The sequence below is a fragment of the Rattus norvegicus genome, chromosome 2 (genome assembly GCF_021556685.1).
Source record: "Rattus norvegicus strain SHRSP/BbbUtx chromosome 2, alternate assembly SHRSP_T2T, whole genome shotgun sequence".
NCBI classification, from domain to species: Eukaryota; Metazoa; Chordata; class Mammalia; order Rodentia; family Muridae; genus Rattus; species Rattus norvegicus.
Window position 1 is genome coordinate 155,462,695 of NC_141535.1, and position 16,009 is coordinate 155,478,703.

The 16,009-nt window shown below is 43.0% G+C and overlaps 1 protein-coding gene across 3 annotated transcripts in view; it reads left to right on the forward strand.

Moving 5' to 3' along the window:
- Ppm1l (protein phosphatase, Mg2+/Mn2+ dependent, 1L) overlaps window positions 1-16,009 on the forward strand; it is a 273,903-nt gene that overhangs the window by 133,118 nt on the left and 124,776 nt on the right. The window contains exon 1 of one of the 3 annotated variants that reach the window (XM_087622963.1): window positions 14,235-14,459. Coding sequence (XP_087479089.1) covers window positions 14,457-14,459 — 3 coding nt within the window. The 5' untranslated portion in view covers window positions 14,235-14,456. 3 annotated transcript variants of the gene reach the window in all.

Consider the following 16,009-nt stretch of genomic DNA (forward strand, 5'->3'; position numbering starts at 1 on the left):
GGCAAGCATTTGACAAGTTACATGAGTTTTGATATATACATTTATGCACTGCCACAACCAAGCTAGCAGAAGGGATACAGGGGGATTGACCAGGAAAGAAATGGTGGCAATGAACGGGACTTTTTCATGGCTTTGAAGTTAGTTAGTTACTGTCTGTATTATACCGTGAAATGCTACTCCTTGATACAAGGGAGGATAGTTGTATCTCATGATACATAACAAGAAATGTTAATTTCCTATGTCTTTTACTATGAAATGTATACACACAGAGCTATATGCATTGTTGTATAGTGTTCTGTTAAATGATCTCACGAGTCCTATTAAGCTGCTGGTATCTATTTAACTTTTTCTAGTTTCCTTTCCTTTCCCACTAAAAAACAAATTCTTTTTGAGACAGGCTCTTATGTATCCTAGGCTGGACTTGAACTCACTACATAGACAAGGATGACCAGGAATTATAATCTTCTTCCTTGCACCTCCTAAGTGCTAGGAGTATCAACATCTACCACCCTGACTAGCTCATAACGTGCTGGAAATTGAACCCAGAGCTTTGTACATGCTAGGCAAGCATTCTATCAACTGAGTCACATCTCCAATCTGATAAACCTTTAAAAAAATTCAGTTACATGTGATGTCGCTATTGTTGTTGTTCCCCAGAGAATGCTTGGAAGAATGGTGAGCCATCAGTAGAACAACAACTTTTACGTTTCCCACCTCCAATAGGCAGTGCGCTGTATTCCTTTCTTTGCCATAGGAACTGCTAACTTGCTGTCTCAGGAAGGGTTCAGGAATATAGAGGTTAAGGGAAGGACCTAGCTTGAGACTTACTTAGAGGTAGTCAGGTCTGGTGTGAGTCCCAACGTTTCCACCTGCTCTCACTTGACACTAGACAAGTTGTTCCACTTTCTATAGCCTCAATTTGTTCATCTAAAGAGAAAGAGGACACAATTCTGCTCCATCAAGAGGTTACCATCCTAATGCAGGAAGAAATCGGAAGAAAATGACTGTTGTCTAAAGAGACATTCAAAGTGACGTTTTAAGAGAGGGAGAAACCAAGCAGTTATAGACAAAGGGCTTCATAGCAAAGCTAGTTCAGTAGTGGGGAGCTGTGTGTGATTAATTAGACTTCACAGTTGAAGCCTTCTCAGTGGGCTACAGCCTTAAGTAGAACAAGCAGTAGATGCCATACTTGCTGACAGGACAGCGTGACGCTGTGGTCCACAAATGTAGGGGGCAGAACTCCTAGCTCTCCTGGGGCTGAAACCTACTATAAAGGACAGAGGCTTAGAAAGCAATGACACTGAAGAAATGACAAGTGGCCTGTTTTCTCCGTAGACCGTGGAGATTAACCAGAGGTTTGAGCCCTGGCCCCACGGTGCGAGGAAGCCCGCGGAGCTGATGCTGCTAACAGTTGTTCACAGTGACTCTTCAGTGGCTAATGCGCTTGCTAATCACTGTGAAGCCATTCCCCAGCAAAGGGAACTGAGTACTGGAGCTCTAGTTGGAGGCTCTGTGAAAGCTCATCACTGCTCGGAGCACTGGTTCCAGGGATTTAATCCAGCGCAGAGCCTCCATACCGTGGAATAGGGCCATTTCCATGCCTATTTCAGGGTTTCCTGAAATACTGGGGAAGGAAAGTGTAGCAGATAAGATCTTTTATACCATTAAATCGAGTAACAACCTGGCGGTTACTTAAAACTTTCCAGAAAGTTTATTGAGCTAAGAAATAGTGTTAAGTTTCACAGAAGCAATTCAGTGTGTGCCATTTCTGGAGATTTCTGGCCCTCAGCTTTCAGAGCAAGAATCGACACCTCCCCAAAGACACTGGCTTCCCATGAGCAAGCTGCTGGTGGTCTGCTCCTCTCAGGCATCTTTACCTTATCCTTTTGCTCCAACCTGTACATGGGCGGGGACGGGCGGGGACGGGGCAGGGTAGGAGTAGTGTAGGCCCCTTGGCAATTCTGGTGGGCTTCAGGATTCCCAGAAACCCTTCTCTGTCCTCCAGCCTCTTCCTTCTTGTCCCCGCTCCTTTACCGGTCTGACCTAAGGTATTAGAAATCCTTCTTCATCAGTTGTGTAAACAGTTAATTAAGGTCTACCCTCCTATTCCCTACTGGCTAAATTTTTGTTAAGAAAAGATTTTATAAAAAGCCATGAAGAAAAACGTACATCTAAACTTGTTAGCAGAGAGAAAGCAGGTTATGGATTTTGTAGTTTGGCTTAGTGTTAGGAATGAGCTGCTGTGTGACTAATAAGTATATCTGTCTCACTGTGTGTTTGTGTTTCTCAGACTCAACCCTTAAGAGGCCAGAGGCAAGATAACGTCACATTTTACACACTGACTTCTCTAGGGGTGAAAGACTGCGATTAGCCATTGGGCTCCTGCACATCATTGAAATGGGTAGTAATCATTATTGTTTTAGACATAACTATTTCTTTTTCTTTTTTCTCTTTTGGTTTGTCGAGAGAGGTTCGTCTGTGTAGCCCTGGCTGTCCTGGAACTCGCTCTGTAGACCAGGCTGGCCTTGAACTCAGGGATCCTCCTGTCTCTGCCTCCCAAGGGCTGGGATTAAAGATGTGCGACACTATACCTGGCTTAGATATAACTGTTTTTCTTTTAAAAGTCTAAATGTTTGGTTTTTGTGTTTTTAGTTTTCAGATAGAGTGACACAGCCGTAGCACATGTGTCTCTAATACATGTATGTCTTTATATTGTTGCCATAAAAGTGAGTTTTTAATCCCATCATTGGACATTAAATGTAGCATCGTAGTATTATAGACAGAGAAGGCTTCTGTGGTAACTATCAGAAGCAAACATCCTAATTTCCTGACCAAGAACCTCAGGATGTTCTGAGCTTGCTTTCCTCTCAAGATCCATGTGTTCTTCCTATTCGAAATAACATCTTCCCTTACTTTTGTGATGGACAAATATTTTTCCCTATAGAAGACTGAGTCAGTGGAGGGAAATGCCTACAGGACTGTGTAGAGGCTGTTAAAATTTCTACCTCTGAGATTATTTGTAAGCACGTCATAGATCGCATGCAGTGGGTGCCTTTCCTCCAGCACACAGTGGGTGCCTTTCCTCTAGCACACAGTGGGTGCCTTTCCTGCAGCTAGGCTCTGGAACTGCTCACTCAGCATTTTGTTCAATTATGTCCCTGGGACTGGAGCAAATAGAAATGACTGTTAGGTCTTATTTGCTGTTAGGTCTGATGCTAAAAACCAGGCTCTCAATGTCATAATATGAAGGTGAACATCTATGCTGCTTTTCTATCAGAGTGCCTAAATCAAAAAGACCAAGGTTACCACTCCCCCATGGCCCAGTTAGATTCGTCTGTGGCCCCACAGTAGAAACAAACTTGTAAGTTTCTAAATCATTTTCAAACTTCAGTGCTGTTTAAAACAAAACAAAATACAAATCTGCTAGATTTAAAGGCCATTTTAGCAAGTTGTGTGATTTGCTATTGGATCATGGACTTACAGACAGTTGTGAGCTGCCATGTGGGTGCTTGAGAATTTAACCCCAGTCCACCGGTAGAGCTCCTGCTCTTAACCACTGAGCCATCCCATAATTTGCTTTTATAATTAATTTTTCAGAGCCAAATGAGGATCTATGGCTAATTATGAACAGATGTTTTAAAAAAACTTTTTTATATATCTGCGATGTCTGTGAGTGTCCACCTGTCACAGTGTGGTAGTGGAGGTCAGAGGGACAACTTGTGGGCATTGGCTCTCTTCTTCAACCACTGGCTTCCAGGGATTGAACTCAGATCATCAGTCCTTTTCCCTACTGAGCCATCTTACGAGCCATGTAAGAAATACTTGTGCAACCTTTATGAACACTACCCTGAAACTCTGACACTCCAGCACTATTCTCACAGCTTATTACATCAGATTGGGGCTTTTTGTTTGCTTGCTTTGTAACACTATTTATCTTACATATAGCCACCAGGGTGTACAGAAAAATAAGACTGTGCTGTGAAGCACCTGCGATTGACTTTTTGGACTTTGGTGGTTCGTTTGCTTGTTTTTGTTTTGTTTGAGACAAGGTCTCTCTATGACCTGGAACTTGCTCTGTAGACCAGGCTGGACTCACAGAGATCCTATGTCTGTCTCCCCTGGCTGGGATTAGGTATGTGTGCTCCCATTGCCTGCCCCCAGTGTGATGTGTAAGTGCTAACTTAGTATACTCATTCCTAAGGCATGACCTAGCCCTGTGTGTCAGACGTTCACGTGTGTGGGTTTATTCTAGTCTCTGAGGGAAGAACAGCTCCCGTGATCTTTGAGTTGCGAGGTATGTACCCCATACCTTGAGAAGAAAGAGATTTCACTACTTTTAGGAAGGAATGATGGGCCTCCTTTGTCAGATTAGAAGTCCAGCAAGGCGTCTCACTTTCTTAGGACTCAAGTTCACAATACCAGTTAACAGCGAGCTGAGATGGGAGGTCTGCAGGCCGGGCCCTGGCTTCATTCTGGCTCCTCGGTGCTGGAGACCTTATTACTTACTTATGGACGCCATTAGCACCCAGAAGGGAGTTTGCTTTGCCTGTCTCGTTAAGTATAAGCTCTTTTAGGATTTTCTTTTATAGGTATACTATGCATAAGAAAACGATCATGGGCATCATGATAAATTCTGAAGTGTCAATCTACCGATTTTTCCACCGAAGATTCTTGCAGTATTTTGCTTCATCTCATGAGAATTTATTAACTTACTGTGGTTTCTCTTCTTTTTAGTAAATTACCCATCTTCCATCTTACTTTTCAGGTGCCTTATTAAACTGTATCTTGGGAAAGAAAGGGATTTTCCCCTAGGTTATCTTCTGTTACTGTCCTACCGTTGCTTGGGGATGAGGGTTAGACGTGACACAGCCTGCCTCTAGAGTTTTCCTTGTCACTGAAAACACAGCCTGGAGTACTCCATTACTATTAATTTGGGTAATTCTTCCTGCTTCCCGATTGATATACTGAAAATAAGACTTGTCCCTCTTCGTCTCAGAATATGATGTTCATAGCATTAGAGATTTACAAAGGAGTACTTGGCTTTATTTAGGACTTTTCCATTCTTTGGGGTATTTTTTAAAATAAGGATATTAAAAATATCACCCTGACTCCCAAATGTCTATTAGTGATGACAAAGGTGAAATGTTTTAGACTTGAAATATACACAGTATACAGTAAAGCTGGTGTATCAAGCATTGCTAGCAGGTGTCTCTCCAAAGTCCTGCAGGGGCTGGAGAACACTCGTTGGTCAGATAGAGGACCTGCGTTTCGTTTCCAGCACCTATGTTAAGCTAATCACTATTGCTTGTAGCTCCAATTCCAGGACTCTACCACCCTCTTGGCTTCCTTGGGCACCTATATGCAACTGATGCCCATACAGCTACTGAGGTACATCTGCATACGTATAAAACAAGAAAACTAAATGTTTTCAATGCTATAATTATAGTTAATATACTTTGAGATACAATAAAAACGAAGATGTCTCTTTTGTAAGCCTATTACTTCTTATTTTAAGAAAATAAGAGAACGGCTTCCCCCAAATGTAATGGAACTATTACAGAAATGGGGCAGTCAGTTTCTAATATTCAGTACCATAGCAATGAAATGAGCTATAATTTAAATAAAGACTTCTCCTGGGTCAGCAAAAATGCAAAGAAAGCATTTTATTCCTGTTCCCTTTCTCTCAAGTTCAGGAAGACGAGGTGATAGAAAGACTACAGGGCTTAGGACAACCTGCTTTGTTCTACGGTTCATTCCCCCGAAATACACAGTCTTCTAACCTTACAAAACAGTTTCAGAGAAACGTGAGTCAACTCTGTAGACAGGAAAGCAATATGGTTTGATCCTTTATCGAGAGCACCCCAGTGGTTTACGTTCACTGGGTTTTGGTCTGCTACACTGATACAGGATCCTGTGTCACTTGGTTTGTAATTGTCAGGTTCATAATATGAAGCTAAGGGGGTTCTGTGTATGCTTGGGGTCAGAGCCCGTTTGAGTGTGTTCAAGGCTCAGGGTTCAAAGTCCAGAAGTGAACACAAACAAACAAACTTTGAGTGTTAATTAATGAAACATGATTTAATTTAAAAGTCTCATGACTACAAAAGTAAGGGAGGGAAATTGTATAGGATTTTGTATAATCCGTGTGTGTGTGTGTGTGTGTGTGTGTGTGTGTGTGTGTGTGTGTGTGTGTGGTGTGTTGTATAGGTTGTATATACGAATAGGTAAATGTGTGTGAGAGTGCCTGTGTGTATGTGGAGTTGCCTGTGTGCCTCTGCAAATGGGTGTGGAAGTCAGAAGTCAATGCAAGTGTCATTCCTCAGGTGCTGGTCACCTTTTGTTTGAGTTTGAGGTAGAGCCTCTCATTGGTTTGATGCTTGCCAAGTAGGCTGGATTAGCTGCTCAGTGAGCCCTAGAGATAGCCCTGTCATTTTTACTTTTCAAGCACTGGGATTGTAAGAAGGTGCCATGATACTACTACTACTACTACTACTACTTATTATTATTATTATTATTATTATTATTATTATTATTAAATCACAACATTTCTCACTTCCCTTTTTCCTTCTCCTTCCTGTCCCATATACCTCCCCCCTCCTTAAAATTCCTGATTACAGTTACCACATCAGACTTTGGTATGTGTGACCCAGCCTATTGTACAATTACATTTCACCTTACTAAACAAAGCCTATGTTAGTCATGATGATATTGGTTTTCCTCGTTAACTTTGTCTTTTAATGTTTCCACAAGGTCGTAGTAGAGGAGACCCAACAGTCAATTGTCAACTTACTCTGGCCAATGAAAAATGCCTCAAGCTCTTCCACCAAACCAATGGTCTTACGTCTTATCATTTGACAGCCGTGACAGAAATGGCCAGTCTCTCTAACAGCTATGATATGTACTGTGGGAGCCTGATCCTAGGACCTCATATAGACTAAAGATGGACGTCCTAAAGCTTCAGATGACCAGGTGGTTCTTTCTTAACTGTGAGACTTCCCAGATCCTTTGTTGTACTCAAGTCAGAGTTGAAGCTTCAAGAGAATATAGGAAGCCCGAATCTTTTTTTTTTCCCGGAGCTGGGGACAGAACCCAGGACCTTGTGCTTGCTAGGCAAGCGCTCTACCACTGAGCTAAATCCCCAACTCCCAGGTGGTTCTTTTATGAGTTGGAAAACGCGCTTCACTTCCTGGTGTGCTCTAAGCTTTGAGTGTTCCTACTAAGTATAGGTTGAATGCTCATCCTCTTTGACTGTGAACATCCTTTATTGAAAGTGGTTTCTAGTCTGGTTACAAGAAGTGGCTGGCATTTCTGTTGTTGGCATTTATCCCCAGATGGCATCAGTGCCCCCAAGTCTGACTGGATGGTCCCTTTACTTTTCTGAAGCCTCTGCCCATGCCTCTTCCTGTATACTATAGAAAAGGTGGTTCATATGAGCTGACCTCTACCCTACTTCTTATCGGAAACACATGCGTTATGTTGGGTGATCTCAAGACTATCCCTGGCTGTGAAACTCTGATGATGAAAGTTCATCTCCCTGAATGGCACCGTGATAATTAGGTAGCCCGACAGCTGCACAGAATGGGCAACGCTGACCACTACAGTCTGTGCTGTAAGAGGAGTCTCTCGTTTTCTTTCCTTCTCATTGTCTATGACACACAGGATCTCACTCTGTAGTCTCTAGGCTGGCCTCAGATTCACAGCAATCCTCCTGCCTCAGCCTCCTGAGTGCTGGGGTGACAGGTGTGAGCAAGTTCTTATAGCAGTGAGATTAGAAAGCGCACCATTAAGCTTCTTATAACAGTGTCCAGTGTCCCGACCATCCAGTCACTCACTTGGCAAGAACACACAGTATTCCCCCTTGAAAGCGACCCATCAGTGCCCACCCGATGGGCTAGCAGTGGCGTTTTAATAAAGAGAGCATACCTTTAATATAATTTATAGTGTTTGAGAACCACATGAAGAATTTTAGCCTTGACTTTTGAAGGAGGAAAAACAAATCACCTGTTTTATTTAATGGAGAAGCAAAACTCTCCAGTAAAGATTAGTGGACCAGACTTGAGATTCTCTTCACACCAACCCCTCTTTTACAGCTCAGGATCTTCCCTGATCCCAAGTGTGAAATGTGAGTGATGTGTTAAATGAGGACCATTCTGCAAAATGAAGGCAGGATGGGTTATCCTCAGAGGGAGCTGCAAAGTCAGATCAGAATATCAGCTTGTTCAGTGCTGATGTTTGGAGGTCAGAGGGAAATCCAGCAAATATCAACAGTGTCACCTAGAGAGTCATGCATCTCTTGGGGAATTTAATTTATATTAATGAGAAGCGAGACCTGCTTAGAGCTCACTTAGTGATTGCTCCGGTGTCAGATTTTAGTGATCCTACTTCATGAAAAGGATTTTAAATGAATTATCCTTAAAGAAAACCTGACGAGATGCTGCTTATTAATTGTGAGGTTTCTATTACCCTGCCCCCTGCCAAACCATAGTCACATATCAAGATGTTTTTGAGAGCTCGCTTTACCATGTCGATAACTTGCTGTCAGTGTAGCCCAGGAAATTGCTTCCTGGGTAGGCCAGGTTGACTTTGAACTTGCGATCCTTCTCCCACCTCAGCAGACCTCATGGAGACCTGCATTTGAGCAGGAGTGGTGCTGTTAGCTATTGTCTTGAGCACTCACTGTGTACTGGGATCTCTATGAGGTGGGGTTCTCAAATTCTAATTTAGCGAGTTTCAGAATTACAGGTATGGAGAGGGAGACTCAGAGATACTCATTAACGTGCTCCAGGTTATATTAAATAATGGGCCAGAACTAGGATATAGTAACTTTGTTAGACTCTCAGGTCCACCATTTTCCAACTCTAGCAATCTCAGGGTGTTTTCTTTACTCATCCCGGACTTTGTGGTATTTATAGAACTTTCCCTTGATCTAGCACCAAACTCCAGTTGCTGTGCTTGGGGTTTTATTTTGCAAACCGACTTAGTAGATGATACCAGCTCTATTTATACATGAGAAATGAGGGGGTAGAAGAGTAAACCTCAGTGCCAGATAGGATCTAACGGAGCTAGGACCCACTTGGAGACCTTCCTCCCTGACCTTCCAAGGTTTACTACCCAGGTTAACAGGCCTGGCAGCAAGGGACACTAACTAGCCACTGAGCCACCTTGCTGGAGCCCATGGGGTCACAGTGCGTACACAACAGAAGATGACCATTCTCCTTCCAGAATCATCAGTACCAAGCAGTTGAGTGTTGAGAGTTAGGGTCCAGAGCCCTTTCCTACCCATATGTGGCTGTTGACAGGCTCATTCTTGTGCAGATCCAGTTGAGGGGTCTGAAGTGACTGTGGCCTTGTGATTGCAGTGATGGTGTCTTGTCTCAGAGAGAGCATCTCGTGACCTTTTGCATTATCTTACATTCCCCCCTGTCCTCCGCAGCATTCTCCAGACCTTGGAGAGGATGGGATGAGTATGTCGTTTAGTGCGTAGACTAATCTGTCACTTGTTCTTAGCACCTCACACAGGCGTGAGTTTCTGTATTCACCACTATTCCTGGAAAGAGTTAATCAGCTACTCAGATTAAAGCTGAGACCAGCAACCGGCCAGGAACATAAACACAGTATAATATTTAGAAGACTGTTCAGTACACGTCAAGTTAACTAAATAGTGTAAATAGTGTTCAATTCTCCTTTAGGGCTGTGACCAAAGAGTTAATATTCTTTCTCTCTTTTTTTTTTCTCTTAATTTTGGGTATGAGTGTTTGCCTGCCATGTATGGCTGTGTACCATGTATATGCCTGGTGCCCACAGAGGCTGAAGAGGGCATGGGAACACCTAGAACTGGGGTTACAGACAGTTGTGAGCCGCCGTGTGGGTGCTGGTAATCGAATCTGGATCCTTTGGAAGAGCAGGAAGTACTCTTCACTGCTGAGCCATCTCTCCAGCCCTGCAAGGACTTAATACATGAGAGAGACAACACTTCAACAGAAATCATTACATACCATGAATTATAAGTATGTAACATTATTTATTGTATACATGCATATACATGGATGTTTATATCTCAATTATATCATCTGTCTGTCTGTCTGTCTGTGTGTACAACCACTCTTCTAATCAGTAGCATCTTGTTTCTGTCTTTGGCCCAAATTGAAGGGAATACGAAAATCACCTGGATGTTCCTGTTGTAGGTGAGCTTTGGTTCTCATCACTGTGCAAAGTCCTCAGAAGCAGTGAACGAATGAAGACATTTCCTGTGTCTGAGGCTCAGCGGAGGTTTTGTGACGTTACTCTAGGTAATAATGCATAGCACTAAACTGCCTCAGCCGTACGGTAAAATATTAAGCTGCAAAGTAACTTCACAAGAGTAATTGGTATTTTTTTCTTGGTGGGGTTTTTGTTTGTTTTGTTGGTTTTTTTTTTTTTTAAGACAGTGTCTCTGTGTATCCTTGGCTATCCTAGGATACATAGGATATCTAGAGAGCAGGCTGGCCTCAAACCCAGAGATCTTCCTGCCTCTGCCTCCCAAGTTGTGGGACTAAAGGCCTGTGTCACTACTGCCTGGCTTGATATTCTTAACAATTGATTAGCAAGGGGAAAATGAATGTGAAGCAATGTATATGTATTGAAAAGGACTAGAAGAAAACATATTAGAAGTTTCATAGCTGTTTGCAGGCAAAAGGATTATAGTTGGTCTTGATTGACCTTTTCTTTTTAAAGAATTATTTATTTTATGTATGTTAGTACACTGCAGCTGTCTTCACACACACCAGAAGAGGGCATCAAATCTCATTACAGATGGTTGTGAGCCACCATGTGGTTGCTGAGAATTGAACTCAGGACCTCTGGAAGAGCAGTCAGTGCTCTTAACCACTGAGCCATCTCTCCAGCCCTTGATTGACTTTTTAATTGGTTTCTGTATTTATATTTTTCAAGTATTAACATGTATTGCTTTTATGTCAGGAAAGAAACACAAGTGATTGAACAGCAGCGTTAAGGCTTAAGCAGCCTTTTCTTAGACACTATGTACCCTTAAGCAAGATGCAGGTTTCTATAAAATGGCATGAAAGCTGCCTGAATTTCCACAGTCACTTAGCATGGGATTCCTGCACTGTCACGATGCCCGCATGTGGAAGAGGACAGCCAGGCACCATGCACTGATTGGTATGAGCCGTACAGTTGTTACTGCATTTATTTAGCGGGTGGGTACACATAATGGGAGTGATTCAAAGATTCTATCTCTATAAGTCTCTGGGCAGAACTTAGGTCGTCAGACTTGGCAGCAAATACCTTTACTAAACTCTGAGCCTTCCAAATCAACAAAATTGTGTGGGAGAGAGAGGGCACCTGCAAAAACCTAGTCAGCTTTCTTAAACTTACCTCAAAGTTTGTGGGAAAACTGGACCTTGTTTTCACTGTATAATGAAAGGGTCTCTGGAGCATTAAACATTAATATTTTCTAGTTAATTGACATGAGATGCTCCCTAGGGAAAGGTGGGTCATGAATAGATTGGAGTTTATCTAATAGCTGATGATGCCCTCTGTGTGAAGAGTGGATACGCCGTGGCACCCAGCACTCTAAACCTTCCCCTAGTGTGGCGCCCTGGCCCGCTGCACCAGCATCAGCATCCCCAGGACACTGTGAGAAAGATAGATTCTGGTTTGCAAAAGGGAGGACTGTGGTATTTCATAGGTCCTTGAAATGAAAGCTAAATAAGAAATAAGTCTTAGATGGGACAAAAAGGTCATCCTTCAGGTGATTCCAATGGGTGCTAAAAGCTGAGGACCGAGCCGCTCTCTAGGAGTAGATGCAGGCCTATGACGTCAGAACTACTCCTCGCTTTTCTCAGCTCGTTCTGTCTTTCCCATAAGCCATATTCGGGTGGATATGTGATAGCTTTCGGGGCTTTTCCTGATCTTTGCAATAACTGAGGTTGAGAAGGTGCTCAAGCACGGGCAATGGAAATGAACATTGGAGTTTAAAGTCGCCATTTGTATCCTACGCTTTAGAAGCAGGGTCAGAAATGAAATGAACCCTTCAGAATCTGCCATGAGATCTCTGTCCATGGGGACAAGCTGTGCTTACATTGTCCTGGCATCAAAATGGCGTAGTGTAGGTATGAGTCACTGGCATAGCGATGTTTCTGTTCTGTCTTCATTTCATTACTCAGAAGGTAACTTGTATTTGTGGTTTTTAACTTTGCATTTTGTTGTGGTTTATACTTGGTTCTAGGCCTCTAGAATGCAAAAACCTAGGGCTCTTGTGAGTGTAGGAAGCCAAGGCCATTTCTCAGCTACTTTTGAAGAAAACCTTTTTTTTTTTTTTAACCTTCGGAAAGCCTAAGATGAGCTGTTTTGAGATATTCGAAGGTGTTCTTTTCTTTTCTTTTAAAATAGTGTTTATTTTTTAGTATCTGTGAGTGTAATGAAGGCGAGTAAGCATGTCGTTCGGGAGTAAAGCATCGAGGTTGAGCTCAGCATATGAAGTGACATAAATACCAAAGCAACTCATGGCCACGATGGAACAGAGCGAACTAAGATCGTCCAGAAATCGAAACGATGGAAAGCTCATCAGCTGAAGCCACTTGTCAGCTAGATCCATTTTCTTGCACAAAATGAGCACGTTGGCTTATGCTACATAAGAACAAGGTGTTTCCAGACGTGGTGCTGCTCCCCCTTGATCCCAGCACTCTAGGGAACAGAGGCAAGATAGATCTGTGTGAGTTCCACGTTAGCCTGGCCAACAGCGAGTCCCAGGCTAGCCTGGGCTACACATCGAGACCCTGTCTCAAAACAAAACAAATAACCTTGTTCTGGGAGAGTTGAACCCCAGGAGAATAGACTTAACAGCAGCAACACAAGGCTAATTACAGCATCACCATGGTGTATGCTTTCTACATTTGAAATGCTTCTGTGTTTTAGAACCGAGGTGCTTTCTGAATAACTGACGCTGATGAAAAGAAAGGTACTAGTAATATTTTAATCACCATACATTTTCAAGTAATTTATCTTCATATAAACTCTAGCCTCTAACCTTTGTTTAAGAATTGTAATTCTAAACCTTTTAAATTTTATTTTAAAAATAATTTTATTAGAGTAGGAAATAGGAAGGAGGGAGTTTTCTCCTTCCTTCCTTCCTTCCTTCCTTCTTTCCTGTTTTTGTTTTTGGTTTTGTTTTGTTTTTAAATCCAGGGTCTCACTGCGTAGCTCAGGCTGGCTTAGAACACATTCTGTAGCCCAGACGGCCCTCAAGCCCTCCTCTTCCTGAGGCCTCAGCTTCTGAGTACTAGATTTATACTGTATACCAGGTCTGGCGAAGGCATTTTAACAACAAAAACCTCAACAACACTCCTTACTGTTTGTCATATTATTAAATAGTCTTCGTTTTATATAGGTTTTCTGTTATTACAAGTAAAGGCAGTTAGTCCACTGTTCATCCTTTGGAAGTCTGTCCTAGACTGTGAAGCCTAGACACCACTGATCATTTAGATGGGGTTTGTTTAGAGAACTGCACGCACTGGCACAAAAATGTCCAGCAAGCTTGGTATCCTAGGAACCATTTCTTTCTGTCTTTTTGTTCTGTTGCAGGTGAGGCCTGTGGCTTTGTGCTAATCAGACACGAAATGAATTTTATGCCAATAACGCCATCGTTATAATGTGTACAGAGCTTGGAGGCTGGCATGTTGGCTAGTGAGTTAAGAACACGGACTGCTCTCACAGAGGTCCCAGACTCAGTTTCCAGCATCTGTAACTGCAGTTCCCAGGCTTCCACCCCTTCTTCTGGCCTTTGCAGGCAATCATATACACAATGCACAAACATACATGCAGGTGTCCGTCTGTCTATCTGTCTGTCTGTCTGTCTTCGTGGAATACCATTGCAGTAAGGATTTCATTTTAGACAGGAAAAGAGAAGCTCAGAGGAATTAGGAACTTGCCTGTTGTCATGGTTAGGAAATGATGGCTCTGGACTTTAAACCTCAGTCTGATAGGCTTGGCTGCTCTGGCTTTTATGCATCGTGTAATGCATCAAGAGATTCATTATGATGCCCCGAGCCAGGCAAACAAACAAACATGGCGGTGCGAGAAACAGTATGCAGAGCTCAAAATGAAGTCAGAAGGACTACCGTGTGCCCTAGTGCTCACATCCTTAAAAAGGGAAGAGTGGAGCATTTGCTCTTGTTCCAGCACCGTGGAGGTGTAGCTTTTCCAAAGCCCAAAGTACCGCTCAGAGCTGGGCTGTTTTCCTCCCTCTGGGGCTTTGTAATGTGACGATGGGGGACAAACAATGAAGATTAGGCCAAGCAGGCCGTCATTAACTTCAGTCCGTTTACCTTCATTTAACACGCTCTTCACTGCTGCTTCAGGAGTTTTACAAGTGAAGACAATTATAAAAGCCCAAGAATAATGAAGCAATCTATGTTCGAGAATTGTTGGTAACGCCATTTCAAACCTTCGTGCAGTTTTTTATGGTATGGTTTCTAGTGTGCCTCATTTCTCTTAAATGACAATATAGCATGTTTGTCTCTCGAGCGGAAGACTGTTTCTTTTAGATGATAAGATCTAGTGTCTTCGTCATAAACTATCCCTCTAAATTCCTTCCTCAATTATTGTCGCTGTGTCTAACGAATGGCTTTATGAGTATGTGGCAGTTAGGATAGTTGTAGTGCACCCCTGGGCTAGCGACAATGGGGCCCTGTCAGACCCAAGCCTGAAGACGCACTCAAAGGGGAAGAATCACGTTAGTTACTAGAAGCCAGGAAGAGCTGAAGACAGGAGAGGGCAGCTCAGCTGGAGCATGGACTCGGCCACAGAAGAGTCCATGGAGAGGGGACTTCACTTTCCCTTCCTCCGTCCTCCGTCCTCCACCCCCTTGTCTGTTGTTGTTGTTGTTGTTGTTGTTGTTGTTGTTGAACTCCATGAGAGTCCAGAAAGCAGAGAACTTATTGCTGGTCAGCCACTCAGGGGAAGGGCAGTGGAGGAGTAGAGAGAATAATTTTAGGAGGGTAGAGAGGCTTCATAATGATTCTGTGCAAATGTGTCTACTGTGATTATGATTTGGGTCCTGAATTCAGCCCAGAGACTCGAGTGTTGAGGGCTCGGTCCTGTGGGGGTGAAAGCTGGAGGCTGTCTCGCCTTTACTGAGAGTGATCATAAATTGACCTGTGGAGGACTGTGGATCCTGTTACACTGGAGGCACTATTGGCCACAAATAATTTGTGAGATAATTATTTACCTGTTTCCTTGAATCCTGTGTTTTAAATACTCATAAACTTGAAGAAAAACATTTGCATGGAAGAAGACTAATCTGTGCTACGGCCTCGCCTCTCCTCTCCTCTCCTCTCCTCTCCTCTCCTTCCTCCCTCCCTCCCTCCCTCCCCCCTCCCTCCCTCCCTCCCTCCCTCCCTCCCTCTCTCTCTCTCTTTCTTTCTTTCTCTCTCTCTCTCTTTCCTTTAGGCTCATCTTATATTTAGAAACATTATACAGAAGGAAAGATTGTTACAAATTCCCCAAATATTTAGAGAGGCTTGTCTACTTATCGTGACAGAGATGGACAGCAAAGGCATGTGCTCTGAGGGCAGTTAACACACAAACACTTAACAGTTGACGGCATCTTGTAATCATTTGTGGTTCAGGCATGACATAGGCTTGCAGGAAGTGACCTAGGGGTTCAAGATGAGCCTTGAGTTTTGACTACAATACTATTGTAAAGAGAGGCGAGCGCAATCCTTTTAGGCTTAGGGAATGTTATCCACAAAACACAACTGGATTAAAATACACACCCAAAAAGAGGGCAGAGGATGGTTAAGGGGAAGCCTTGGCATGAATGAGCAGGTGTAGTGCAATGGCCACCCAGTGAAGGAGGAGGTGGGAGATTGGCTTTGAGAAGGGACTCAGTTGTCAGTCAAGCTCCTGAGAATTTTACTAAGAACTTTATGTGTTTCTACATAGTTTATAAAGATTCTTTTGAGAGGGGGGAAAATATTTGTGAAGTAAGGGATGAACTGGGTTGAAGAGGATG